The following is a 26,407-nucleotide window of genomic DNA, read 5'->3' as shown; positions in this document are numbered from 1 at the left end:
AAAGCCAATGAAAAAATACGGAGACAGAATCAACAATCAAAATTTGATAAATGAGGTGTGTGTGAGGTAAATTAGACATTGTGTCCTTTTCAATGAAAATAGAACTTTGAACAAATAACAATTATTAACTAAAATATAAAGACAAAAGTAAATCACAGCAAACGCTCAAAATGCCGGTCTTGTTCATAATAAGACAACTGTGCCCTTCTTTGAATATTATTCACTGCACGATTAATTTCCCTTCTCGTCAATCTTCCGAATTCTCTAACAATGCTGTGTTGAAGGTCCTCAGTATTTTGATAGTTCCTCTGACCATAAACTCTATTTTTCAGTGTACCCCATAAGAATGTATCCATAACACTTGAGTCTGGAGACCTTGGTGGCCACCTCACCGGCCCATTATTTCCTTTCCATTTATCACCAAACATTTCAGACAGGTAATTAGATACTCGTCTGGTAGTGTGCAGTGTAGTACCATCACGTTGAAACCAGATGTTATAGTTAGCCAAAGGTAGATCGTCCAAATAGTCTTCGAAAATCGACATTAAAAACTGGTGATAGGTTTCCCCATTCAGAATTCCGTCAAATAAATAAGAACCCTCGCGGAAAAAAAGCCCCATTTGAAGAAAAAAAAGTTCTGTTTCATCAAGGTAATACACCATGTCGTAAATCAATGAAAACAATGGTAAAGTTGCATGAATTCGTGAATTGGGCTTCTATTTGCTTCTGCATCCTCCGTATTCTCCAGATCTGTCCCCCAGCGACTTCTTTCTGTTCTCAGACCTCAAGAAAATGCTCGCTGGAAAGACATTTTGCGCCGATGAAGAGGTAATCGTCGAAACCGAGGCCTTTAAGGCAACTATATTGGTGGAATCCCACCTTTGATAGTCCGCCATATTGGATTTAGAGTGATTTCATTTCATTATTCGTATTCTTTTCAACATAAAAAAGTCGTTCAACATCTTGGTGGTTCGATATATTGGAATTACAGTGACGTCATGTTATTTACGTATTTCTTTCATTTTATACCGATATTTTGAAAGAATATTGTCAATTGTGCTAAATTTACAGATTTCCAATTGCAGAACATTTCGAAATATGTCCAACAAGCGGTCGTCATGAATTCATCATTTTTAGAACTAGTTCATGACCAATTGAATTGGTTAAATTTTATTTTTAGTATTGAAGTCACAAAATGTATTCAAATGCGACTGAAGTATCAGTTTCAGCATCATCCGATTTGCCGATATATTAAGATTTGATATCAGAAACGGGTAATATGATATGCAAAAAGTAATATATGTAGTAGGTAGGTACTCAAAGTAAAATGTTTTAGACCAAGAATATATGTATGTCGGAATTGACAGTAAATTCCCAAATCAAAATTCAGAATTAAAAGTTGTCTGAGACATTTATAATGTTCTCTTGTTGAACATTGTTCAGAAATTCTTGCATTGTTACGTATTTTTTGTTATGTGTGGGAGTAGGGTGGTAAACCTACTGGAATCACCCGGTGTTTGCTACAATGTTGGCTATACTGCTGCAGCACATTTACGTCGCAAATACTATTATTGAAAATCTTTACCTATCGAATGGTGAGAAGAATCAGATGGTTTTTTCCAATTTCACGTCCTTCGAATCGAGATATTGCCAGTGTGACTGCAAAACAGTTTCTGTTGGTTTGGAAAAAATGGTCTCTTTGGATGTAGGTATATCTTTCAGAACTTTCTAGCATTTGATAGGTATAGAATATTTTGCAACACAGGTCAACGGGGTTTTTTGTATTTATAATGTTTTGAACAATTTATTATTATTAATATGTGACTAACTTAGAATAAGTAACCCTTCACTAGTATAAAGTCTAAAAATTTATGATGATTTTGGGATATTCACTGACTAAAATTAATTTGTGCGTTTCACAAACTGAACTGATAATAATCAGATATGTCTCACATAGTGTTCCAGAATCGAGATCGCAAATGTTAACCTGAGATTTCTCATGATTTTGACAATCTGTCTTTTACATTTTACAGGCAAATGTACCAAAACAATATATATTTGAAGTGATAACTTCTTATAGGAGGGTAAACCGCTTCGTTATCTAACGCGTAACGGCGCCAGTTTGGCTTTCATTTCTCTCACGGTCAAGTCAGCGAAAGGCAAGGTCCTCCTCTCTCGTCGGACCGACGATCATAGTTAGACATGTACTGATGACAGTATTATAAAAATCTCACCAGCAAACACGTAATGTACATTATTAGTATCATTATTTAATCCTACAAAAGTAACAGTTGGTTTATGGTAGCTATAATACAGAGTGTAAAAGTCAGAGTGTAAAATTCATTATTTCGGTTACGGTACATATTTTAACAAAATCCCGAAACGTCAAATTTAAATTATAATTTGACATACTTCAACGGAAAGATGCTTCCCCTAGCTTCATCCCCCGTCGAATGACAGGTACAACCTCCAATTTTTTAAACGGGAACTATAGGGTTGTGATATATCGTTTGAAAGGTCTCTTCATTCTCTATTCAGAAATATCGCTTTCAAGTTTATTGTACAAATTAAAATAAAATAAATTAAAATCATGTGGTTACCGAAATTCGATAAACGATAAAGTAAACTCAAAACTTATTTCATGTTGAAGTATTGATAATAAGAAAGTAAGCAAAAACCGTAGCAATGTTATTTTTAGATGGTATCCTTTAAAAAAGTGTAAATAATTTCCGTGGCAAGGTTAGTTTAAAACGCCTTGTCAACTTGTTTTGTATGTTACATTAGTTGTCAGTACTTTAATTTAAGTCAAAAGTTCGTTAACTTCAAGTCTGACAAATGCATAAAATGACAGTTTTACAAATGATTGGTTACGGAGATAAAACCCGAATACAATAGAAAGTAGCTCGCCTATTTCATGAGAAATTTTCTAATTTACAGCCCATATCTCAAGGAATAATAAGCAAAATAGAGAAGCAGTTTCGCGAGCTTGGTTATGTGGGACAGATAGAAAAAGCAGCTGCCAATGCAATGAGTGATGAACTCAAATTAGATGTGTTGCTTGAGTTTGAGGAAAACACACATACATCGAGTAGACAGGCATTCATTACATTCAATGTTAGCCATATATCGATAGTAAATATATTAAAAGAAGATAAAATGCATCCCTATAAAATGATACCTAATCAGGAACTCATGGAAGATGATTTTGATAGAACTTATTTTTATGAGCAAATGATGAAGACGTTATGTTTTCTGATTAGTGTACTTTGTCTCTTAACGTTCATGCTAATCGGCAAAATTGTTGCTACTGGTCAACGGAAAATCCTCACTGGATGAGAGAAGAACACACGCAATACACTCAAAAGCTTAATGTTTGGGCAGGAATTGTAGGAAACCATATAATTGGTCCCTTTTTCATTGAGGGCAACTTGAATGGCGATAATTATTTGGCACTACTTCAAAATGATGTCATTCCAAGTTTAGCAAATTTATATCCTGATCCAGGAAACCCTCAAGCTCCAATGAATACGATATGGTTTCAGCAGGATGGAGCACCACCACATTACCAAGTTGATGTCCGGCAATACCTCAATACATTTCCTAATCGGTGGATAGGGAGGCGAGGATCGATTGAATGGGCAGCGCGGTCACCTGATCTTTCATCATTAGATTTCTTTTTATGGGGATATGTAAAGAGCAATGTGTACAAAAGTAAACCTTCAGATTTGAATGACTCAAAAGAACGAATAACGCTTGCGATTAGGTCGTTCACGCCTGATATGTTAAATAATGTTGGAAGACAGTTTTATTTGAGATTAGCATGTTGCCAAGACGCTCGAGGTGAACATTTTGAACATTTACTTCGTTAACATCCGTAGTTTTTTTTCGTGGCATATGTACAGTAACCACAATAATGAATTTATTTCATTTGGAATTTACACACTGTATATGTACATACATAAAATAATCAACAAAAGATTTTATTAATAAATAACCTTTCCTTACATTATCATACTAATATACATAAAATTCAAGTAATAACCTAAGCTTTTCTCAAGGAAAACAATTTCAATATTCAATGGTTCAACTTAGATTACTTTAAGTTATCACGTTTTTTTATCTTTAATGCATTGATTGTAGGTTATATTACCAATTACAACTATGTGACATTCTTGTGAAGTGTTTTCATATTTGCTAATATTTCTTTAAAATAATTCCTGTTGAACATTTTTACATTCAAATGAAGATTTCAAGTTCAACTTCAATCTTGTGGATTGTGTGCATTACAAAAACAACGTATTTCAGCGATTTTAGCTATTGTTTCAATTTTTGCGGTGATGAGCGTTTTAGTAATCCAATGGGTGATATTTTATACGGAGTTCCATAGGGCTCTATTCTTGGTCCAAAGTTGTTTCCAATTTACACTTGAAGTCAATTTCTTGACTTCCCTTGAATCGAATTCTACAGCTCTATGCTTGTGGTATATATAGTTCAAGTAAACGATAAAGTGCAACCTACCTTCCAACAGCTCCCCTATAATAATATAGTCAGGGAGCTAACTAATTTCGTTTTTCAATAATCATTTCTGATTATATAAGAATCACAATAACTTTATAATATGTATATAATAAAAATATGTATAATAACATATATAATAAATATTATATATGTTATTATATCATTTCCACCAGAATACATTGGAATACAAATATTCGACAAACTGCCCGATCATTTAAGGGAAGAACATAATTTTGTGATGTTTAGGAGAAATTTGAAGAGTTTTTTAATTGAACAATGTTTTAATTCATTGAATAAATTTTTAGATTAGATAAGTAGGGTATTTTAGTTATAAGGTGATGTTTTCTACTTGTATGTTTCTTATACTCTGTCTTTATTTTTACTTCTTTTATTGACTATTCCTATACAATGTATATTGTCTACATGGAAAATAAAGTATTATTATTATAATTATGGGAAAGTAGGGATTCAAATAATAGGGTGATAATTGAAAATACTTCTGAATACTACTTACTCACATATTTATACCATCGATCGCTTCAAAAACACTTCACTAACTTTCTTCAAAAGCTTTTGATAATTTCTTTTACATATTCTCTGTTTCACTATCATTGTCGTCATTTAAATCAATAATGAATTTATTTCCACTATTAATATGGAAGTGTCCAATTTCCATATAGTCTTTTTCAACTTAAATTACTTTTTCAATCCTTTTCTGTCAGTCTTCTTTGGTAATATTAGATACTTCTTCTTTAATTAGTTCTATTACCGTCTTATCAAATTTTGGAAAATTATTTTTACGCCTGATGCTTTGTTTCAATTTTCCCCAAATCATCTTGATGGGATTGAAAACACAAAAATAGGGGGGAAGTCTCAGTATGATGTGTCTATACTTTTCAGCAATACTCTCAAGGGCATACACTTTTTCAAATGTTTTTGTCTGTAAAACTTCAAGTTGATTTTCGGTATAGTTATCTTCAAAATAAAAATTGTTTTCTATTAAAAAAACTTTGTATTTCATCTTTCCTCGAATTTTTATTCGTTACTTTGATGAGCTATCGCGAATGATAGGGAGCGTTGTCAAGAACTGTTTATTCGCATCCAAATTAGGGATCAATGTGTTTTCAAACCATTCCTCGAAAATATTAGCTTCCATGTTCTTATGATAGTCAACATTGAAGTCCTCAAGTTTTTTTCCACATAATTTCGAAGAATTCGGAACCCATCCTTTACTTCTTCCGCAACTCACAATGATTAGTCGCGATCCTTTGTTTGCAGACATGTTAGGCGTACATATTCTCAAACCATCAGTCCATCCTTTTGTAACTGTGTCGTGAGTGTCATACCAAGTTTCGTCCAAATAGAAAATTGGCCTATATTTGATTATTTGTTCTAAGTATTTGTTACGCAATTCCACTATTCTTCTGCTTTCCATAACTGCTTGACATTTGTTTATTATTTTAAATCTAAATCCTGGTTTCTTTATCCAATTCTGAAGAGTTTGGCTCAGTTGTAGGAATCTCGTTGCTTTTGTAACAGTCGTATATTGTTTTTTTAATGATTTTATTAGGTAAACATCTAAAGGTTGTGGTAATCCCGTAACACATCGCGTCTTGCGTTCATAAAGTTTGTTTTTGACTATTTTACGTACAGTTGAGTAAGGAATTTCGTTCAAATCTGATGTTGCTTTTAATAGTTTGTTTCCCTCGAAACCAAACTTGAGATGTACACTCCTATATACATTGAAACATACTCTCTGTGTTTCAATACTCAAATGCATCCGAATCTTATTTAATGGTATGTCTTTTTCGCATTGTTCACCATCGCTATTGGAATCACTACACAGGAAAAAGTCTGCGTTGTTATCACACTCGTTATTACTATTAGTACTCATTCTATTCTTCATCGTAACATGACTTCAAATTTAATTTTATGACTCTTCAGTAAATCATAAAACTCGGTTAGTAAAAATTATCCAATACGAACCGCCAATTCTTCAATCCACGTGGACTAGTTGGCAGCGGCTTTATTTCTCTGTATTGTTTTTTTTTGTCTTTGAGAGCGCCGACACCTTTAACTATGCACAATACCGGTTACATCAACTATAGTATTGGTGATCTGGAGGGGGTCCACTTTGAACTTGGGTAAGTTATGTTACATCAGGAATCTCAGGTGACGCATTAATCGATCGAAAACTAGAAAAATTGGTTTATGCCGAATTTATGTTTCTTTAAAACATCATAAAGTCCCAAGGTGATTCAGAATAAATCGAGATGGTCTTTTAAATTTGTCTATGTATGTACATATACTTTCATTTTAGAATCTTTCTGTTAACCAACCGACCGTCGCTCATTTTGAATCATCAAATTATTGCATGTGTAGTTTGTAGAATATAAGGCATGTAGATTTTTTACGACATCCACAACAGAAGTGTAAATTACTATAAAATAACACAACTCACATTTTTGCCAATAAGTTCCAAGAGAACCTTAAGATTTGGCATCATATGTTTTAGATGAAATTTTATTTGCTGTTTTTTATTTTTTATATCCATAGCACCTAAAATAATACGCAGTAATGAAATACATTATTTCAAAATGTTGCCCATTTATTTATAAGCTTCTTTCTAGATAAAATGGCATACAAGTGAGGTTTTTTATGGTGTTCAATAAAAATATTGTCATCTTAACTGAAAAACAATTACCTATTGTTCAAACCTCTCTTCAATCCATAGTACTAATTTATTTGCATGCTAATGTTTATTTTGTTTGGCTAAGAAAATATGTTTCAAAATCTTTAAACTGCTATCAAGTAACGTGGTGGGTAAAATTTTACCTGATCCCCCAAGGAAATATATTTTCACAATATTTTTAGTTTGCATGTTTTCTTCAAGAAAAAAGATTTATTTTGCCAAATATATGAATATAATTTGAGTTTATTTATAAATATGTGTTCATTGAATATATTTATGTTGAAAATGTGTGTAACATTTGTGTTTTTGAGCATAATAAATCTTTCCACCTCTTGCATGCTACAATAATAGAAAATTAATATCCGTACGAATTTATGATTGGAATAGTGGGTATTAGGAGTAGCTGTGAATGAATATATTTTTCGAGATAGCACTAATTTTTTACTGTGCCTATTCCTACCATTTCAACTTATAAATTCGATTTGAAGAACGTAAATACTACACGATCCCTATTAATAATATGAATATAAATAAGGATATACATTATTGAAATGTCAATGTATACGTTTAAGATATTTTGTGGATATTTCTTCACTGATACACTTCTCTTAGGTATATGTTTATATTCATAAATCGCAAATTGAAATTTCTCCTTTTTAAACTTTTTAGGGTGTTTCATTTTTATATATTCGATATAACCATACTGTGATACAAAAAAAAACGAAGAATTGTATTCAAACATTACTTAAATATTGAATTACTATAAAATCGATCTTTTAAAAAACCCTCCGAAATTGATATTGTTTTCTCGAACAAATAAAGTGAAACACTTTCATGTGATAAGTTCTCACTTCACGAAGTTTTTCCTAAAACTTTGAGGATTTTTTTCTAATTTCACTAAACAGTAATGGAACATTTTTTGAGTTTGATTTTGCATCTTTTCAGATCATGTATAAATTGTAAATAAATTCGACCTCTCTTATTGAATTTCCAGCAATTGGTGGAGCTGGTCCTCCTCAAACTACTGGACCATCTTTTACCCCACAGCCCCCACAGGCTAACCCTCCAATGCCCACTTCGCAACCGTATGGTGGTAAGTGTCTTTGCATCAAACTCATGAACAAATTTGACGCCAATTTTCCTTGATTTATATTTTTTGTTATCATAATCAGCGTTAGGCTTTCTTATTTCCCATTCATATAAGGGCAACGAGCCCTTCATATGTGCGCGCACGCCCGTGTGTAAGTGCGCGCGCGCGCGCGTGCGCACTCACATATAAAATGTTTTCTTGAACATGGTCGATATTCAACTGCGTCGAGAACCTTCTAAACTTAATAAACAGTTCGTTGGCCCTCAGATACTTCCCCAGAAGTAAAGTACCTCGGCCTTCTAATAGACCGCAGGCTCACTTGGAACCCACACATTATATCAGTCAAAACAAAGATCGAGGGCCGGATAGCCAGTCTGTACCCTCTGATCAACAGAAGATCCAAAATGAGTCTAAAGAATAAAATTACCATCTACAACACGATGTTCTAGCCTGTCATCATGTATGCTTCAGGCGTCTGGAGACAAGCGGCTCCGTCTAATATCTCCATTCTGGAGAGATTGCAAAATAAGTTAATAAGGATGATTGTGAATGATCCTTGGTTCGTACGGAATGAAGCCATCCGCAGATATTTGCAGCTACCTTTCATTCGGCAGTCCATTCAGTCGAGGAATCAACAAGTTTTTGATTGCGCAGAAACTCATGATAATCCGTTAGTTAGGGAAGCTATAGATTATGTTGTAGACGACCCCTCCCGATATAGAGGGCCCCGACACTCTGTCGAACGAGGCCCCTATGTCCTCCGTTAAAAGATGAACGATATTTTCATCAATCTCACCCCAGCCAGGTAGGGGTACACCATGAAGGGCGGCACTGATGTTCTGAGATGACCTATTTGTCCCTCTGACAAACATCAGTTGAAAGGGTAAGGGAGCCGGCTCCAACCTGTTTGAAATCACGACGATGAACAATGGTCGATATTGACAATGTATGTAGTTGAATTTAAATATATGTTTTGTGATCTGTCTCTCTGTCTGGGATACATTGCTTTAGTTTATTTTGATAACATTTTTCACAAGTCTGTTCAGTTCTTAGGTATTTATGTGTGGTGTTAGAGAGTATTAAATTTTTCTTACTGTTTTTTGGACATATAACCTTCCACAATCTGAAAAATAAACGAAGCTGATTATAAAAATTAATGCACAACTATTCAGTAACTTGTCATATTCATAAGTTTTTCTTCAGATGGTCGACATTTAAGAAAACAATTTTTTTTTCAAAACCCAAAATGTCCACTTCATTACTTTCGCATCAATTGTAAGTAGCTACATTTATTTTGAGAAAGAAAACTTTTGGCTTTCTTCTCCTCCATCATTATACAAAAAATGAGGGACATTTCTAATGTTCAAAAAAATAAATTTAAAAGATATATAGCTAATTGACTGACTCAAATTAGTCTTTTTCTCTCTCAAGTTGAAATTCATGTCAAAAGACATTAACGTCAGAATGACGTATTAAAAAATATATTTTAATGAAGAAAAGAGAATTGAAACTTTCTATGTTTTTTGGAACTTAGCATGCAACCACAAGTTCCCGAATCTAAACAATACGGAAATTTTGCACTGTGTAAGGAAGGGTTGCAAACTCAATTATTTAGAATCCTTGGAAATTCACAAGCATAAACATTGCGGGTGCAACCTGTTACCGAAACCATCGATGTCTCAAAGAACGAAAATGCTCGCATACCTTTCCACAAGAGTATGGCTGCTTTGAAACGTAATTCTATCATTTCTAAGAGGATACCGAAAGCTGCCAGATTTCTTTCTGCTTCTGTCCTCTCGAATACCATCGATGAATGTATCAAATACAATTCCACCGAGTCCTGGGAGAAACTTCTTTCATTTGGTTACAAAAACTTCAAAATTCCATATGATGATGGCAAACGCAAAATATCTCTAGCAAGTATTATAAAAAAAAAACTTGAATCAAACAACATTGGAACCTGCTGAAATAAAATTTATCAAGAAATCTAAAAATCCGGAGTCTATCCTAATCAAGATGGTGACCAATAAAGTATCAGAAGGAGATCTTTCAGGAGCTGTGAAAATTTTATGTTCTGATGACAAACTGGCAAATTTTAGCACGGAAACCTTTCGTGAACTTCAGTCCAAGCATCCTCAGTCGAAAACTGGAATTTGTTACCAAACTAACTCCTTTTCAACTAGTCCTTTAGTAGTGAATGAGAATGAAGTTCGTCAAGCAATTATGTCTTTTCGTACTAGTTCCTCTGGAGGTTTGGATTCTTTGAGGCCATCTCATCTGCAGGACTTGATAAGTTATAGTGCTGGTTCTGCTGCATCGCTAACATCCCTTTGTAATGTTTTACTATCAGGTACTGTGAACGAAGAAATTTGTCCCATTTTATTTGGTGCTTCATTATGTGCTTTGAAAAAGAAAGATGGTGGAATTAGACCGATTGCCGTCGGCAATTGTTTCGCCGTTTAGTTGCAAAACTGGCTTCATTCAAGCTGAAGGAAAAAACAAGGAAATATTTTTCGCCCATTTCAATATGGTTTTGGATCTCCAAGTGGTTGTGAAGCCGTATCCCATGCTGCCCGAAGATATATTAATGAACACGAGTCCAAGGACAGAAAAGTTTTTCTTGAATTGGATTATAAGAATGCTTTCAACATGCTGAATCGGGACTTTATCTTGAAATCGGTTCCATGTAGTGTTCCAGAGTTATATCCTTTTGTACTTCAATGCTACTACCAGCCTTCAATACTGACGTTTGATCAAAACACAATATCATCAGTGCGTGGAGTAGAGCAAGGGGATACATTAGCACCTGCTCTCTTTTGCCTGTCTATAGACAATATCATCAAAAATTTAAAAACAGAGTTCAGTGCTTGGTATTTAGATGACGGTTCTCTGGGAGGAGACTATAAGGAAGTTCTCAATGCCCTTTCGTCTGTTATTAAAAAGTCAAAGGAAATTGGGCTTGAACTAAACTTCCATAAATGTGAACTTCATTTTCTAAGTGAACCTGATTTGAATATTTAAAGAAAATTCAATGACGTTGCTCCTGGAATCAAAATAATTGAGAGGAATAGTTAAATTCTTTTTGGTTCCCCTCTCACAGAAGAATCATTCATCACTTTTTTTGAGGAAAAATTACATAGTTTCAGAATTACCTTTCCATCTTCTCAGAAACTGTTTGACTATTCCAAAGCTCCTCCATCTCATGAGATGTTTTCCAACCTGGCATCGCCAAACTTATCTGATTAAGTTTGATGAAGAAATTCGTAACACTCTTCAACTTTTATTGAATGATCAATTGGAGAGCAATGCATGACATCAGGCTACTCTTCCTGTATCTTATGGAGGTTTAGGCATTCGTACAATCACTGATCTTTCACTACCTACCTTCTCTTCGAGTTATAGTGTGATCAATATGATAGATTCAATTTTACCCTCCTCCTTTCCATCGGATAAATTTGAGCGAGGCCGAACAACTATGGATCTCACGAACTAATCTAAAAGTACCAGGAACCAGAAAAAATCTTCAACACACCTGGGATATTCCTCTTGTAAGAAATGCCTTAAATAATTTGTTAGACTTGGCTAAATCTCCTATAGATAAGGCACGTATAAAAGCAGTGTGTTGGATGCCTTACCAGTTTCATCCCTTGGTACATTATTAGACAATGATGTAGTTGATGTAGGCCTTCGACTAGGTTCCAATATTTCTGTTCAACACAAATGCAAGTGTGGAGTGGAAGTAGACACCCGAGAATATCATGGATTGAGTTGTAGATATAGCGCCGGGCGCTTTTCCCGTCATCAAGCTGTAAATGATGTCATCAAACGTACCTTAGGTTCGGCAAATATACCTTCCATCTTAGAACCCCCAGGCACTTGCAGCGATGATGGGAAACGACCAGATGGCATGACTCTCATTCCTTGGCGGAAAGGAAAACCGGTTGTCTGGGATTTCACATGCGTCGATACTTTGGCTCCTTGTCAAGTGCCTTCGACTTCTGTATCTAGCGGTGCAGCAGCTTCATCAGCGGAATTGTCAAAAATACGGAAATACAATTATTTGGGAGATAATTTCATTTTTTATGCAATAGGAATCGAAACATTTGGTACTTTAGGCCCCCAAGCATTGGAGTTCGTTCGTGAAATCGGCATTAAGATATCCAAAGAAACGAATGACCCAAGAGCTACCTCTTGATTCAAAAAATTAGCATTCTGATTCAAAGAGGAAATGCAGCTTCATGTTTAGGTACAATTCCTCAATCAAAAACCCTAAGTGAATTATCAATGTTTCCCATGAACAAAATATATCGGCATGTACAGACAGTGCAAGAACTGGAGTTGTGCAGTTTGGTGGAAGACTCGCAGCAAAACCGTCAAGCTTTGACAGAAAAGGAAGTGGGAACTCTAAATGAGGCTGAGTTTGGTCCTCTGGCTGAGCCCTCACAGTACCCAAAAGAACTAATATCTAATTCAGTTTTGAGCAGTTTTGCTTCGAATTCCTTATCCTACCAGTCCAATGAAGGGGTGAATCATCCTATCCGTGTTTACTCAGAAGAAGATCGTAGGGGCAAACGTAGTTGCAACAATAAATCGGTGAAACATTCTTCAATCAAAACTCTTGGGTTCAATGGTTTAAAAAATCTTGAAAACACCTGTTTCATGAACAGTATAATCCAATGTTTATCAAACACGGGATGGTTGCTGGAATACCTAAAAAAGTATACATACATGGAAGATATCAATACTAGTATTTCTAGTATGAAAGGTGTTTTAATCAAAGCGTTCGCAGAAGTTATCAAGGAATTATGGTCAGAAGATTCATCTGATAGAGTAATTAACACAGTCTACTTCAAAAATCAGATTCAAAGATTTGCCCCTCGATTCATGGGTTCTGCCCATCAAGACGCCTACGAATTCCTTCGATATCTTTTAGAAGGTTTACATGAGGACCTCAACAAAATTACTGAGAAACCTGAACCGATCTTAACTGAGATTGACGAAAAATTGAGCGATAACGAAAAAGCACAAGAGTCTCGGCAGAGATATTTGCATATAAACAACTCCAAGATTGTAGACTATTTCGTTGGTCAATTGAAATCCACTATGAAGTGCACACACTGTGGACACTCATCAGTAACCTTTGATCCTTTCTGGGATTTGTCCCTTCCCATACCACAAAGAACTGGCCAATTGAGTTTGTCACATTACTTGGATTCTTTCACAAGAGAGGAAACTCTGGATGGAGATGAAAAACCAATGTGTTCGAGGTGCAAGCAAAGGAGAAAATGTACAAAGACTGAATAAACTGAATAAATAAGTTTCCCCGTATTTTAGTAATTCATTTGAAAAGATTCTCTCCGATGGAAGAGTTCAGAGGCAAATTGAATGTTTCCATAGAATTTTCTTCAGATGGATTAGATATGAGCAGTTATGCAGCAGACAATGTGGCTCCTTGTCGTTATAATCTATATGCACTTTCAAATCACAGTGGGACTACTTACAACAGACATTACACAGCATATTGAAGACACCCATATAGTGGTACGTGGCATGAATACAACGATTCAGACGTGTTACCAATTTCGCCAAAATCACTTGTGAGCAATGAGACATATGTCCTCTTTTATGAACAGGAGGGAACGAAGCAGCACCTTTGATCTGATTTTTTTTTTCTTCTTTCCTTTTTTTTTATAATCTTACTTGTTTGAATTGATTTGTATTTCATGATTGTTCCAAATTTCATTATTTATTGTAATATTCAAAATTTTTGTAAAACTTACTGAATATACCTGTTGAATGATCAAATCAATTTAGTTTACTCAGCGGTTTTCAAATTAGCACATCCGGATTGTAAATTGTAAATTCAGGTATTCAATCAAGCCAAGTACCTCTATTATTCCCTACAGGGGTTCTATATAAAGGCTAATGTAATAAACCATTGTACGTTGCCCGAACAGAACACCGGTTTTGATAAAACAATTTGATTTTTTGTGTTGTTGAATGCTATATCCGTCCATGGTGATTTGGCAAAATAGACTGAATAAATGACAACTAATTTGACAGACGTAACTTTAAGAATATGGCCGTTATCAATTGTCAAAGTTCGGAAGTCCCTCTTGGAAGACCGTACATAAAGATAGAGAAGTAGAAAGTCAAAACCTTCCCTTTCCAAAAATTGATCTCTTTTAAAAACATACCCCTTCCAATTTTAATATTCATAAATATTTTTGAGCTTGATATGTTATTGTATTTCCATATAAAGCCTGCAAGAGCAATATTGAAACAATAGATAAATTAAATTTCAAATTGTATCCTTTGGTGTTGTCTTTGGAGGTTTGCTACCCTTCTCCGCTTATATCTAAGACTGCCCCAGTGAAGGCGAATTACGTTATATATTCTATCTTCAAGGGATATTAACATACAATAACTATTTTATTTTAGTGATGCCCGGAATCCCAGGGGGCAATCCTTATGTCATTCCTGGACAGACCCAAATATATCCTCAAGGCCCTCCTCCAACCTATGATCAAGCTTTGACCCATCCAGCTGCAATTGTTGGTCAACACGTAAGTACTAATTTCTTTAACCAATGTGTAGAAAACGATAAATGAACATGAAATGAGTACAGGGTGATATTTTTTAATATCATGAGTTTTCGTAACTCCATATCTCAGTAGATATTTATTTTACTATGTCATTGTACATACTGATCGCAAGAGAATTTTGTACTCTATACATTGATGCTATTCATTTTTTCCAAATACCCCGAAGTGGTCGACCTACAGTAATCTAGGATGAGGATTCTGGTGGAAACTGACTCACTAACGGTGTGTGAGATGGCGGAAGAACTGGGCGTCAGTTCCCATGAGGTTTTTGATGGTTTAAAACGTATTGGGTATGTCATAAAGCTGGGTGCGTCTCCCGATTTGAACAATCTCCAGAAATTGTTAAGTTTCGAGGTCTGTGTGATGAAAAGTGAATCCTCTACAACAACAGGAGACGTTCAAGATAGTGGTTGAATACCGATACCCAGATACTTCTCAAAGCCAAAAACCTACCACTAACACAAAACTGCTTTCAGTCAATAATTTTCACTGATAGCAAGAGTGCCGTGATTCGGCTGAAAAATTTCCGAATCTTAATCAGTTTTCTGAATTGGAAATAGAAATCGTCAGAGCCCATAAATTAATTATCTTACAAAATAGGAAGGAATCTATAATTTGGATAAAAAGGACATTCCGGAATAAAAGGACGTTTCGTACTACCAAAAAGACACTTAGCCAGTAATTTATTTGGTTCACCCCATGGTTGTAAGGGGTGGAAAACGCAACCCCTAAAATTTATTTCCAATGTAACTTTTTGTCTTATTATTTGTTTACCATTTAAAATCTTATTTCCGATAGCCTGTTTCATTCTAAACAAAAAATGTCTCTTGGGTTTTTTGCCCAAAATGAACCAGTTCACAGCAAAAAATTATTTTAGGAACAACTACAGAAATACATCGTCATATATGCGAACTGGATTTCTTGTTATTTTGTAGTTAGTACTTGAATTAAACGATTAAAGGGTAATAAACAAAACTAATTTATTAATAACAAAACACACAACATGTACAAATCATAGTAAATATTCAATATGTCTACCTTCAGACATTACGCATGCGTCTAGATTTCGGCAGGTTCGTTCCAACCTTGAGTCACAAACAGATTTCCAACTGTTTGTAAATCGTTGTCAACGCGCATGTCTGGTAAATATTGGTTTCTGATCAATTTGAAATTTCTGATTGGAACAGCTGATAGTTCAACTGAAGTTTGGCATGGAATTTCAACATAACCTTTAAAAATAATTTGGGAAAGAAAGTTTTTGGCTTTCTACTACTCCATCTTGATACAAAAAAAGGGGATGAGGGAATCTTCCAAAGAAAGGAAGGAAGTAATCAATTTGAAAATAAGTAACTCTATACATGGATGTGTAGATCATGCAAAGAAGTAACTTTCAGACACAAACTGAAAGAATGTCCTCCTGAAACAGCTACTTTCATATGAGCATTGAATTACACGAAAGAGTAAAAATTTTTTTCGAAACAAATACTTCTATATGAACACTGAATTATACAGAAGATACTTTTCTCTACTCAGTTTGTATTTCAAACATTCCACAACGAATGTCACTCCTAAAAATATAACCCCTTCAATTCTTTAAAAATAAATCTAATCAAGTGTATTTCTGGAGAGTAAAAGAAGGTTGCAGTATTTTATATCTCTATTCTATTTACTTATCAACATGGAACTGAGAGGTCACCGCAATCATTAATTTGTGTAATTAAAGATGTTCATATTATAGGTTCACTTAAAGAATTCCCAATTTTTCCTGCGCCAGCAAATACATAATTTATTTTATAACAATTTTTGCAGGTTATGTTGTTTGTAAGTTGCATGAACATAAAACAGAAACAGTAATACGGAATACGCATGCGTCAGATTGATGGTTAGAAGATAATCCTCAAACCATTCTGATAGATTTCGAACAGGTTTGAATCTTGGATGGAACAGAAAACTGATAGTTTACTAATGGTTGGAAACTCACGTTGGAACGCAATCACATTACTGCGCAGAATCCTGACTGTCAGAAACTGTTTCTGACGCTGGTTGGAACGAACCTGGCGCATTGAGCCACGTATTCGCTCAAATATTCCTGGAGTCTCTCTGATTACCCTGCACGCATCGATGATGCGTGCTTAAGTCGTCTACATCGCGAACAGGAGTACGATAAACCAAATGCTGTAAATGGCCCCAAATAGAGAAATCGAGAGGATTGAGATCCGGAGATCGAGCGGTCCAGTTCTGTGGTGCTCCTCGACCTATCCACTGATTTGCATATGTTTCAGTTAAATGCTGACGTACTACTTGACTAAAATGGGCGGGAGCCCCATCATGCATAAAAAACATATCCCTTCTGACGCCCAAAGGAACTTCCTCCAGCAGTACTGGATGCACTTCTCTTAAAAATTGAACGTATGCCTCACCATTTAATCGAGGAAGTACAAAATGAGGCCCAACTAAATCATCCTCAATAACTCCGAGCCACACGTTAAGAGAAAACAGTTCTTGATGGTTAGTTTCGACAATAACGTGAGGATTTTCATCAGCCCATATGTGGTAATTATGAAAATTAATAATCTTGTCCCGAGAAAAACTATATTCGTCTGTGAATTCTATCGTATTCATAAAGTCTCAATTTCTTTTAATCATTTCCACCATACAATTGCAAAATTCAAGACGGTTCGGAAAGTCTCGCGGTAAAAGTGTCTGTACTCGTTGCAGATGGTAAGGGTATAAGAGTTGTTCCTTTAAAATTCGAAATACCGTCATATGATCAACATTTAGCTGGAAATAAATTTTTCTAGTACTGGTAGTAGGTTGTTCTTCAATCAAATTAAGTACTGCTTCCTCAAGCTGTGGTGTTCGTACTTCTTAATGGCGACAAGAATCCTGCGGTTTTTTGTCGAATGAACCATATTCTCGTAATCGTTGATGAAGTCGAGCAAATATTCTATGTGAAGGATGCTGCCGTTGAGGATACATTTCAGCATATCTTCTAGAAGCTTCTAACCCATTTCCCTGCGACATACCGTAAACATAGTGCATATCAGTCATTTCCTCATTTGTGTATGCTATTTTAATAGCAAGTGAATTATTAAACTAACAAATTAAGAACAGAACAACAACACACAATTAGTATTAATTCAATTTCGAAAATTCACAAACTGACAGCGTCATACCAATTTAATTGTCACTATCGCTAATAGCGACCTACTAGATAGATTACTTTTGTATTTTCGCATTTATGACGATGTATCTCTGTAGTTTTTCGTAAAATAATTTTTTGCTGCGAACTGGTTTATTTTGGGCAAAAAACTCTAGAGATTTTTTTGTTTAGAATGAAACAGGCTATCCGAAATGAAATTTTAAATGGTAAACAAATGATAAGACAAAAAGTTACATTGGAAATAAATTTTAGGGGTTGCGTTTTCCACCTCTTACAACCATGGGGTAAACCAAATACATTTCTGGCTAAGTGTCTTTTTGGTAGTACAAAACGTCAGGTTAATTTCAATATTGTAACTTTTTTAGTGCTTGTGAAAAAAATTGTTATACAAATTTTATTTACCCCCTTTAAGGGGGTGTATCTTAACAAGGGCTGTTCCAATGAAGTTTCTTTATATGAAAGATCCTACCTTTTTTTCGATGAGGAATCGCCTCCTTAAATGTTTCACACTTATTTAGTTACACTCTGTATGTGCGAAACACAGATCCACATCGTGCACTCGATGTTGAGAAATATTCTTCTTTTTCACCTCTTTATTGTGTTTTCATCTCGAATACATTTCAATTTAAGTTAAAGTAATGAATATATTACCAGTCCGCCATTTTACCTTAACATTTTCAGGATTATTTAAAAAAGTCGCAAATTTTACGATAGGATAGTAATTACGTACGTTCAAAACACGTTAGTTCTTAGAGTTAAACCAAACATACAAAATAAAATACATATAAAATAAAATAAAAAATTTATAAAATAAAAACCTTTCAAGGGTGGTTTTGAGAACCTGAATTCTATCAGTAGTATTCAATGATTCGGGCATTTTGTTATAAAGTTTAAGCCCCCAAGTAAGAAAGTGAGTTAGCGGTTATATTATATTTGACGGGATTTATGTGGAAATCATTGCACTTTCTCGTATTTACATTCTGGTGAGATGAAATGCGATCATATTTCGACCTATTGTTTATGAATATATTTCAAAAAAGAAAATATCCGGGAATGTTAAAATTTTTAAAAGTTTGTATAAATCTCTGCGGGAGGTTCTCTGATTAACGCCTGCTGAAATTCGTATATTTTTTTGGGCAATAAATACATTTGGAGCCAATGAAGAGCTTTCCTAAAGGTAAATGCCATATCTGATTGTAGATTCTATATGTGCATAGTAATAATTCACTAACTGTTCAGTGGTTAATATCGGCTTAAGATTTCGTGTCCTATACGAAACAGAACTTAGTTTCAATATCAGTTTATTACAATAACTTTTCCAGTTCAGACAATTATCTAGCGTGAATCCCAAAAATGTACATTCATCGGATAAAGAAAGTGTGTTATCATTTTCATTGATTTTAATTTCAAGATTTGAACAGATTTTTTGCCTCTGATGAAACCGTACTAATAAAGTTTTTCGAGAGTTGAAATAAAGTGAGTTGGCGGCACGCCATGAAACCAAACGATTTGACACAGTGTTACAATTTTTTATCAAAATTGTATCGTCTATGCCCGAAATTAGAAGTGATGTGTCATCTGCATTCATAACGCACATATTCTCATCAAACGCGGCCCCAACATCATTACAATATAATATAAATAATAGCGGTCCCAACACTGATCCTTGAGGTACTCCATTGCTCAAAACTTGAGTATTTGAAATACATTTATAATGACTATTTTCAGATCTTTGATTCACCGAAACAAATTGACTCCTGTTTCTGGTGAAATGCTCTTTCCAGTCAAGGGTATTTCCTGTCATTCCAATGAATATAATTTATTTAATATCGTGTGGTCGACGCAGTCGAATGCCCTGCTGAGATCAAAAAATATTCCAACAGGGCATTCACCAGCCTCGATGAACTCCAAGATTTTTGGGTAAAAAGTTGTCACAGCAGTAATAGTGAACATTTTGGATGGAAAACCATGTTTCTTCAACTTTCTGATTTACCTTACCTTCAATCATACTAACGTTATTACAGAAAAAGTAATGTATGCACTGTAGGCATAAATTTCTGATATATAAATTTTCTCTCAAGATATTGACTAGGTCAAGTTAAATAAAAAAACAAGACTGTCGTTAAAGTAAAAGAAAAATCAAAGTAAAAGTGTGGTGTATAAATGTTCCTATTGATTTTCATTGACATTTTTCAATATAAGAAAATGAATATTTCGAAATAAAATATTAAAATACTCATCTCTCCCAACTACTTACCAGTAGGTTCTGGTAAATGCATGCCGGAAAATAACTACTTCCTCGACTAATACCACGCTGGATATTGAATTATATCTGACAGACATTTATGCAAAATACCTCACAAAGGTAATTATCGCAGATGTTTCTCGTTCATCCATCATCAGGACCATGCTGAAATTATTCGCGTAGATCACCTACAGACCAGTTTGAAGCAAAAGTATAAGATAAAGTTGAAGATTGATGTACGAATCAGCCATAACTTTCTCAGTTAAAGTGCTTACTGTAGATTTCTCATTTAGCTGAGTTGTACCGAAGATTTTTTATCCATCAACTGCATCGTATTTTTTTTATTTTATTTTTTTATTTGAAAATAACCGCATTAACCTTATGGTTATTAGCGGCGGAAAAGATATTTACAAGCAATAACTATATATATTGATTACAACATTATGTTTTGTTAGATAAGTTCAGAGCACTTGAATAATTTAAAATCTTGCTAGCACTAAAATAACTCAAAGGTTTCCTGCGATTCCGTCGATATTTTGCACATTTCCCTTTCTAATTGAAACACTGGACACTGCACTATGATGTGATGTATTGTTAGTGCAACTTCACAAATTTGGCACTGTGGTTGATCTGCTAGAGATATCAAGTATTCGTGGGTTAGTTTAACTGCATCGTAATCTTTTGTTATTGGAATATTTGGAAGGCTTTATTGAAAATGTGTTTCGTATATAAAAGTAGTATATACTTGTTATTGTGTGTACAAAATGTGGTGTACAAGTATGTTATAGATGGCAGCCACTTCATATGAATTAGAAATAGAAATAGTTTTATTCATCACTAAAATTTTCACACATACACAATTACAATATTAAATACATGAGAAAACTTTTTGGACTAGTCAAAAAAAGTAAAATACTAAAAGCTAAATACAAATGTTTGATCTTGAATAAATTTAAAAAAAGACTACATGTATAAAGGAAACTATGATATTCATCTAAGCACTGGAAGCAAGAAATTCAACCATACTGTAGAAGCAGTTATCCAACAAGAAACCATATAGTTCATTCCTCATTACAGTTCTACTTTTATTGATCCCTATAAAAATTATTTTCTAATTTCACATAACTTCACCCCCACTGTTACAAAAATATAATTATTCATATTTATAATACTTGGATTATTAAAAAAAAAATTATATCAAGACTGTGATAGTTTCAAAGGAAAAATGTTTAATGAAACTAAATCTAATCTGTAACCCAAGTTAGGCAACGCTAGATTCCATAAATGTAAATGAAATTTAATATTAACTTCCTCTGTTGTAAATTTCTTGGTGGCAAAATGGTTTTGCAGTTGAATTTTTAATGAAAGAAGCTTGTTATCTCCCGAAAACTAGTCTCTCTCAAAAAGTACCCCTTTCAATCTAAAGAAATGTAATGAAACTATTCTCTAAGGCCTAATAAGGCAAGCAATCTTCATAAAAAATAACTGAATTAAAAAAAGTGAGTTCTAGAAATTCGAAACTCATATCACCAAAAGTGATGTAACTATGAGGCAGCACTGTTTGCAAATGCTTCTAGTTTACTGATAAAAATTGAATTTGTTTTCAGATGTATCCACCGGGAACCATGTACGCAACTGGTTACCCAACATATCTAGGATATCCAACATACGCTCCTATGCAGTATTATCCATCTCTAGGTGCCTACTCATATGCCATGCAACCAGCACAACTGAGGCCAACCATTATGATACCGGTAAGTTAGATGGTTCAAACTGTATGATTTATTCTTCCTTCATCTGAACTTCAACATCAGATATCTTCTTTGACTAATGTCTGAAATCAATATGTTTGTTGCTGCATTAATGCAGGTTGGTAGGCATTTAGTACCACCTGGAACAAAACTTTGATCATGATGTGAGAAAGCAATTGTCGTTGATACTCTTGTCTCTTATCGGAAGGGTTGTCTATAACTAACAATTTCATATGATCTGCATTCTAATTTATAGCTGATTAAGCGGGCAGTGCTTCTTACACCATTGACACAGTATTCCAAGAACCTCATTGAATAATTAAAGCTATTAAAGAAAGTTCTAGCTGGCATCCTGCCTATGGTGTTGAAAAAAGCCCTGTCCTACTTTATGCAGGGTGTTTTAAGTAGCTTATTTCGAAGTGTAATAAGGTTTATAGAATACTATTTCAATGAGGTATAACCAGTTAGGTTGGATTGATTTCTAATTTCAAAATTTGCCTTTCAATGTGTTCGACGATCACCCAATTTCTATGCTGACGGAATTAATCGACTTGTGTTATTTTAGCAAAAGAGCACTGATTCAAATGACGCTTATTCTGAATAAATTGAATACGTATTAACTAAGATATTACAGTTTAAAGTTGAAACGACCTAATAATTATAAAACCTGATGTTTTTTAATCATTGATTTAATCCAAATTTTACAATTTAAAAAAGTAATTAGACTTCACCAAGAATTTTTGACCAGATTAATTAATATCTGATCAATATTTTATTTACTATGAGTTTATAGTATAAACCTTAATGTATAAAAACAAAAAAATGTGTGGTAAAAACCTTGGACGAGATTGGTATTGTTAACGGTATCTGGCAAGATGGTATGTCTTGCAACAAGATGTTTCTACGATACTTGTAAACGATGAACTGTATTTTGTTATACGCTGTAAAACGGTATGTCTTGTTACTAGTACTCTCCGATGCAGACTGAAATTTATTTTCACTTGGTACCTTTTGAGAGAGGGTAATTTATCAGAATGGGCTGGAATTATTGTCAAGTCATGTAGTCCTCGAACCTCTTGGAAAAAAAAAGGTGATTAGGTCGAAATTCCGCAAACAGAGAAATTAGTATGGATTGTAGTTGATAGTTCTCATAATTTCAAAAAGATAGGAATGCAGAGAAATGTCACGTTATCTTTAGAAATCTCAGTATTTGAATACGAATGATATAGCCATGAAGAAATAAAATAGATGTCTTGAGAAAGTTAACAATAGAAGCTTTGTATATAGACTAACCTAGTAGGCTAATGTACGTGTATTTCCTATTTGACACAAAATCGCCATATGGCGCAATGGCGCCTGAAGCGCTATTGTGCCAAATATACTCAATTATTTCACTACAAAGGTAAGTATGTCCAAGAATAAAATCAACCGTAACAACTTAAAATCAATACTGAAATTTTGATTATTATAATTTTTTTTTCCCAACTTTCAACACACAAGGAAATAAATTTTTGATATAATTTTCTAGTTCAACCAATCCTAGAATATTGTGTTTGGTCACCCACTACAAAATATATTTCTCAGAACTTTTACATTTATATCAATTATGCCCCTGTTAAACAATAAAACTCAAAAAAATGTATTACTTGCTTCTAGACAAATTTTGAAAATGAGCTGAGATCTGATTGGTCTGTAGTTTTCAGATGTTTCGGGGTTTCCTTTTTTTGTAATATGGTTGTCTTAGTGCAACTTTGAGATTTGAAGGAACAATTGCAGTTTTGGGTGAAGTATTGATGATGATATTTTGTCATACCATGAGCTTTTTTAGTTTTCAACTTCTGTCATATTTTGTACTGGTACAAAAAACAGAGATTTTTCGTTTCGAAATATTTTACATATATACTCAATTTGTAAATGTCTCTAATGAACAATTCATAAGTGAAATGTGGTTTATCTATCCAACATATAATGTACAACTAATGATGCATAAGTTTCAATGAACAATCTGTATTCTATTTTTCATTAGACATTTTTTATTTGTAAAACATTATTTTGGATGTTTACTGTGCAAAACAACTGTTCCTCTCAATAATTCTACTAAAATGCTTGCAAAATCTGAAGTCACTGACCATAACATTCAGAATTCCAAATTTCCTAGTCGGAGCATTTCTCAAATTGTGCACATCTAATTTAACTTATTAGTTGAGAACTCAACGTTTTCAATTATAAAATATCCATTGTGTTACAACAAAATGAGTAAAACCACACATTGGATACAACATCTTCGACTTTTATGGATTGTGCATTCAAATTCTTATTTTCCATTATGTCACTATGCTTATTCGTTTACTAAATTACCCTTCATACTAAAAAAATATGACAACCACACTTTGAAATTAAAGTTATAACCTATGTTACGCCCTGTAGCACCTTTCAGGATACTTAACTGGAAGTCTATAGAACCTCAAAGATTTGTCAGTCCTCGCGGTTTGACCACTTTTATAAAATTGACATTATTTCCAGCCATCTGAAAAATAACAATAGTTGTTAATATTGCAAATTTCAACTGAAAAAATCATTTAACTCTTTCATTAATGTTTCCGGATTTAAAAAAAAAGTTTGACTTCCATTGAAACTGGTAGACTACTATTTATAAATGTATCCAAAATGCAAAGAAGTTTAGAGTCTCCAAAAAAACACACTACACAAACGAAATGTTGATATCAAATGCAACTATTTCGAAGTTCTCAATCATGTGGGCGGTCGATAGCCAGGCGGTTTGACGCGGGTGCCTTGTTCACTCACTCGAATTGACTGCCGTGTTGGTCGGTGGTTCAAGCCCTAGTCTGAGCGATCGATTTTCAGTTGCTATCGTCCAACCCGTGTTAGGAATCACACGTTAAAAGGTAAGACCTCGTTAATCCTTAGCTCGCACAAGTTTCGACTTCTGAGGGTTGTCGTTCGTAGGGGTGCGACAGCTGGTTAAACAGCTGGAGAAACAGATTTTTAAACAGATGTCTAATTATAATTCAATACAAAGCACATTATCTAGTTGTTAATCCAGGCTTCCTACATCCCAATAATCTACCTGATACACAAGAAAAATGTAAACAATGAACCAAAACCATAAATATCAAGAACTCGTAAATAATGTCCCTAATGCAAATGCGGATCTGTTTGCATTGCTAAAGGTCAAAATTATCAAGGCAAGCAATTTTCGACCCTATTGATGGCGGGGAGATGAAATTCAAACGCGAGTCTCCCTTTTCAGTAACGCCATCTAGTGATAGTCTCCTTTTCTGTCAAATACAGTTTCCATAAGTTTATCCTACTAGGTTAGTCTGTATACAATGATAGAAGTATAGGCCTTTTATTGAGGGTTAAGTTGTAGATTTACCCATCATAAATAAATACCAATAGGGTGAAATCCAATTTCAAATCAAGAGAAATGAGTACAATAAAAACTTTGAGATTACAATTTGATCCAAGGGTCAAAAATGTTAAATCAAAAAATTATAGAATCCTTAAAATTATGTCAAAAACACTGAAACATTTGAACAGCCAATAAGATAAATGATTAATTATTGTGACAAAACAGTTAGTTTTTGGAAAAATAATTGAAATACAATACTACTTCTAAGGAAAGGGGGAATTTATAAATATGTCAGTTATTGACGTTTTATCAAAACAATTTCAGTAATGTCGAATGAATAACTTCTTGTTGGTCATTTGAAAGAAAATTTTAATATTCACTTTTGATTTCCGGAGATTTCAATAGGTATAATTTTCGTCCTTTATTTTCTGTATGTTGCTGTCCATGTTGAAATTGTGGTTGTTCTGAAAAAAGTGGCAGGCATAGGTGGAATTAGTTTTCTTCAGTTCAAAACTTCTTTCATGTTCGGAGATTGTCGTTTTTAAATTTCTTAAAGCTCTTCCTATATAAACTTTTTGGAACGACCCACATGTTAGTTTGTAGACCCTGATTTGTTATCTTTCTCATTTTTGACGTTCTTCATTTCTACCCAAGAAGTTACTAGTCTTATATGCTTATATTTTCTCTTTTTATGAAATCATCTGAAGGAACAATTCAGTCAGGCTAGTTCTTCCCTTACCTCTACAGTAGGTTTATGGACTGACTCCTATCAGAAAACAACTACTCACCTGGCTAATACCACAAAGGGCGTTGGATTATATTCGGCAGGTGTTAGTGCAGGATTCTTCACATGCTTTTGGCGATACAACTTCCGGAATCGATTTTCACTTATTGAAACGGGCACGCTTACATACCAGTTCAGGCTATTTGGCCTCTCGTCAGTGCAAGGTAGGTACATAATTGAAAATCA

General features: G+C 34.2%; 1 protein-coding gene across 4 annotated transcripts in view; it reads left to right on the top strand.

Annotated features, from left to right (window-relative positions):
- Window positions 1-26,407, top strand: part of LOC141483590 (DAZ-associated protein 2) — a 46,510-nt gene that overhangs the window by 13,448 nt on the left and 6,655 nt on the right. For 3 of the 4 annotated variants that reach the window (XM_074178333.1, XM_074178332.1, XM_074178334.1), the window contains 3 exons: window positions 8,205-8,303; window positions 14,742-14,866; window positions 21,921-22,067. In XM_074178333.1, coding sequence (XP_074034434.1) covers window positions 8,205-8,303; window positions 14,742-14,866; window positions 21,921-22,067 — 371 coding nt within the window. Of the gene's footprint in view, window positions 1-1,571; window positions 1,706-8,204; window positions 8,304-14,741; window positions 14,867-21,920; window positions 22,068-26,407 lie in introns of those variants that run through there. The other variant, XM_074178335.1, reaches the window with a different exon arrangement.

The sequence above is a fragment of the Leptinotarsa decemlineata genome, unplaced genomic scaffold (genome assembly GCF_025532065.1).
Source record: "Leptinotarsa decemlineata unplaced genomic scaffold, Ldec_3_MD MMD2_tig00003736_RagTag_RagTag, whole genome shotgun sequence".
Classification (NCBI taxonomy): Eukaryota; Metazoa; Arthropoda; class Insecta; order Coleoptera; family Chrysomelidae; genus Leptinotarsa; species Leptinotarsa decemlineata.
Note: the sequence above shows the minus strand (reverse complement) of the source record. Positions and strands in the feature narration are given on the sequence as shown.